Below are 4542 nucleotides of genomic sequence, written 5' to 3'. Positions count from 1 at the left end.
TATTCATAGTGCTCATTTATTTTGAAACAGAAGATTTTTTAGTAGAATCTTTTGAAATTTGAATGTAAAGAAAACCTTAATCTAAGTCTATATTAATACGTATTTTTGAATATCATAATACATTGAAAAAATAATCAATATTAGGTCATAAATCTACCTTAATTGTCTGTTATTTCAATTTTTTATAATCGATAAACTGTCAGTATCGATTACAATCAATAGAACTACGTAAATGGCATCTCAGAATTAATCAATAAATGCCAAGCTTATATTTTATATTATAGAGAAGTCAGTTATGCAAGAAGTCTTAGTTCCTAGTTAGTAGAAGATGCCTTAGTTCCTGTTACCTGATTATTGGTGTGATGAAAAAAGATTTGATTTCAAAAGATGAGTGCTTATTTTGCAAAAAAACAGTTTAGAATTACAATGACTGCTTTCCTTACGCTCTTATCTCGAGTTTCCTATCGATGAAGAGGTAACGCGGTTTATAAAGGGAAATTCAAGGAGGTGGGGATTAAACATGGAGCGGTGGAACAACAGAGTGGCCGTGGTGACTGGAGCCAGCGAGGGCATGGGAGAGGCCATCGTGAGGCGGCTGGCTGCGGAGGGGATGAAGGTGGTGGCCCTCGCCAGGAGGGAGGCTATGCTCAAGGTGAGTGGCTGGTAGTGTGGAAGTAGTGATAATAGGAAGTTTTTTGCTAGAAGAATGGTCAGATACCTGTTCAGTGAAGCCGTGGTGGCTCGAAATGTTAAAGCATCTCTTATAATCCCCGTTTTAGAAGCAGTGATAGTATAATTCCGGCCTGGATAGGTTAGTTTCTTTTTATGGATAATCCATAAATTTCTGGCTAAAACAGGTCATTGATCCTCAATAGAGGAAATGGGCGGAAAGAGGAATACTTAATATTTTGTGTTTGCAGGTAAAATATAAGGTATTAATATTAATATTAATACGCCTTTGTTAGAACTGATTTATGAAAACAAAAAAAAGATCTCCGTCACATACGTGATTTTCTATCACAGCAGTTCCCGACCGGGGTTCCACGAAATAATATAGGAAGTCTATGCTCAAGGTGAACAGTGGTGGCAGAGTGCAATAGCTGATAAGTTCTTGGTGTTCTAGGAATTAGAGAAAGAGCTGACAGAAAAGAAGCTTTACGTGAGAAGCCACGTTTGCGACGTTACCGACGATGACCAGGTGCAAGCAGCCTTCCAGTGGATTGAAGACAACGTTGGACCCGTCAGCGTACTGGTCAATAACGCCGGTGTTCTAATAAGGCAATCTCTCACTGGTGAGTGGAAGGTTCCAAATAAAATCTGTCAAATTATTTATATAGGTTACATTTAAAATCATAGCTATTCGTTGTCTGAATTTAGAGATTGAAACAAGCTCTATGAGAACAATTGTCAACACCAACTTAGGCGGTATGATGGGGACCACAATACAGGGGTTAAGATCAATGAGAAAAAACGGAATAGACGATGGACATATCTTCTATATGAACAGGTGATTTTATCCTTAATTATCAGTTGGAAACCAGGAATTTTTTTTTGTTTGGCTCTCTTCCACATCCGATCTTCCTTTCGATCCACGTCTTGTCCGACTAACCTAACCATACAAATACACATTCTACGAAACTTTCTGACATTTGTGTACCCCATCACCCAAATTGGAGCTGAACTGAACACATACCTTGTCATTCTATTCCCTATCTTATTAATGATACTATAACTATTTATATTGTTTTAGTATTTATGGACACAGGATTGCCTCGCCAAAAATTTCTGTGTACAATGCAACAAAACACGGTGTGACAGTTTTAGCTGAAACTTTAAAAACGGAACTTGGGGAGAAGAAGTCTAAAATAAGAGTGACGGTAAGTTTCAATAGATTTTGTTTTCTTCCTCACTATCAACTAATAAAGATTGTTAACGGAAAATAAAAGTAAAATATAGACACAGTTTTCAAAATATCATTACCAAAATTTTATTATTTATGAGAGGAGTTCCCAAACATTTTTGCTAAAGGGAGACCCCGACCCCACAAACTAATTTTCAAGGGCCAAAACTTAGCCAGCTCATCATACTAACATAATTCAACCAATAATTACAGTTGGGAATCTCAGTTTCATTATGTTAATAACTTATTCTGTTTCTTAGTTGGTCGTTACTTTTGATAATTAATTGTATGATTTGATTACATTGTAAATCTTACAATTCAATTAAAATAAACTATGGAGTTTGCAGGCCGGAATTGACCCATGGGTTATAGTTAAGATATATCAAGTTGAAAGAATTAAAATCAAACTTTGTTTTTTTTTTTAGAGTATAAGTCCTGGTGCAACTAATACATCTATAAACCGAAGGGTCATTGAACAGAATCCAAGCATGCGTTATCTGGAACCAAAAGACATAGCTGAGACAATAATCTATGCTTTATCCGCACCAGCCAATGTTAATGTAAGTTACTTTATTTGTAAATAAGATAGGTAAAATATATTGGTTTATAAAATTAAACCAAAACCACGAGAGATGATCGACTTTACAAATGAATCAATATACTATCATTTTTAGAATATTATATCAGTACTCACAAGGAATAAATTGCTAAGAATAAAATTTTAAATTAGTAGGAAAGTTTTTATAACTTTTGTGTTACATAATAGAAAAAAAAAAATAGTATAATGTTGCACACGAGGTCAGCTACATTTACGGTTTAATTAATGATTTATTTTAAAAATCTTTTCAGAAAATAAAATAAATATAAATCATAAAATTGATTTTTCATCAATATAATTTTTCATGACAGTCCTATTTGTCATTACTCGTATAATTGATATTTTTGAAGTATTAATTGTTGGTACTTATTCATTTCCTTAACTGTATTATTTAATTTTTTTTTAAATCCAATTAAAAAAAATTTATGCTGCATAAAAATCCATGAGAAAAAGCATAAAGACAATCTGTGATAAAAAGTAAATTTTATCAAAGTATTTTCGAAGTAATCCTAAGAATGAACAGGGTTTGAAAGAAAATTAACTTCTCTCCAAAAAAAAAAATCTTATTTATAATTTTAAAAAAATAAATTTTATAACATGTTAACCTTACAAAAAAAAAAATAATACAATCAGACCAATATTTGGGACACAGCTAAAAGTCTTTGAACTGGACTTCCGATATTTTATTTATAAAACTCGGTTTTTAACTTCTGCTTATCAAATATAGGTAACAAACCATAAGTATGTTTTTTCTCCATCTATAAAGTAGATGATATTTTATATGTTTAAACATTAAGAATTTGTGTTTATATTTTCATTGAAAGGTTAACAGTTGACCTTTTAGTACAAGAGCCGGGAAGGAAAAAAGTTAGTCATTTAACCCCAATTTTTTATTACTTTAATGAAAACTGTATAATTTTACTAGTCAAAATTGATGAGTCTGCTAAGTATAGGTAGGGGGAATAAAAAATGGCGGCTGTTTCAAAATCTTAAAAAACACTAATTTTTCATTCGGAGCTCTATAAATTAAAAACTACCAACAATACTAAAAAATCTAAAAGAATATTATTTAAATAAGAGTAAATTTGCTGAAATATAAGTCATAATAGACAGATTAACGTCTGATAGTTCTTAGATATAGCCATTTAAAAAGCAACATTTCAGAAAAATGTACTGAAAGATCAGTAGTTAGTTAATTTATTTCGAGAAAGCTATATCTCAGGAACTATGTGACGTACAGATGTCTATTAGCACTCACATTGAATCCAGTTTAATGCACTATAAAGTAGTTTATGACCTTTACCATCGTAGCAATAGTAGTTTTCATGATATTTCCTCAAATAAATTGATTTATAAAAACCTTAAATATACATGAGGAGAAGATGGTAGTGGGTGCGGTCAGAGCATAACACAAAGAACTTAAAAAAACTCATTTACGTTTCGGCCATAATTTCCCAAATTAAAGCTAGTTTAATGTACTCTAAAGTAGTTTATGACTTTTACCTTCCTAGGAATAGTAGCTGTCATGCCAGCACTCAAATTGAACCTAGTTAAATATACTATAAAATATTTAATGTTTATCTTTGTAGGAGTAGTAGTTTTTACAATATTTGACAAAATAAACTCACAAAATGTTGTTCGTATAAAATGTTTGATTTTTGAATAAATATATCTCTAGACCCATAAGACGCACATATGTCTTCCAGCACTCAAAATAAATTTAACTTGCTATAAAATAGTTTATAAGACTTATCCTCGTACGGGTAGTAGTTTTTGTGATGTTTACACATGGATATAAATTTGGCAAATGAAAATTTGTCCGAACAACGAGAAATCAATTTATTTTAGCAAATATCATGAAAACTACTACTCCTACGAAGATAAACTACTTGGTAGTACATTAAACTAGCTTTGATTTGAGAACTAATAGACATCTTTACGTCGAATCGTTTTTGAGATATAGATTTTTCAAAATAAATTCATTAACTAATCTTTCAGTACGTTCCATACAACATTTTTATGAAATGTTGCTTTTTAAAAAGCT

General features: G+C 31.6%; 1 protein-coding gene across 1 annotated transcript in view; it reads left to right on the top strand.

Moving 5' to 3' along the window:
• The first annotated feature begins 520 nt into the window (after positions 1–520).
• The window catches only part of LOC106687262 (uncharacterized), a 23501-nt gene continuing 19479 nt past the window's right edge, over positions 521–4542 (top strand). The window contains exons 1-6 of the mRNA XM_067046414.1: positions 521–652; positions 1124–1292; positions 1378–1507; positions 1751–1877; positions 2326–2476; positions 2810–2847. Of these exons, the coding sequence (XP_066902515.1) occupies positions 521–652; positions 1124–1292; positions 1378–1507; positions 1751–1877; positions 2326–2476; positions 2810–2847 (747 nt within the window). The remainder of the gene's footprint in view (positions 653–1123; positions 1293–1377; positions 1508–1750; positions 1878–2325; positions 2477–2809; positions 2848–4542) is intronic.

The sequence above is a fragment of the Halyomorpha halys genome, unplaced genomic scaffold, assembly GCF_000696795.3.
Source record: "Halyomorpha halys isolate HHAL.00 unplaced genomic scaffold, Hhal_1.1 Scaffold939.1, whole genome shotgun sequence".
NCBI lineage: Eukaryota > Metazoa > Arthropoda > Insecta > Hemiptera > Pentatomidae > Halyomorpha > Halyomorpha halys.
Note: the sequence above shows the minus strand (reverse complement) of the source record. Positions and strands in the feature narration are given on the sequence as shown.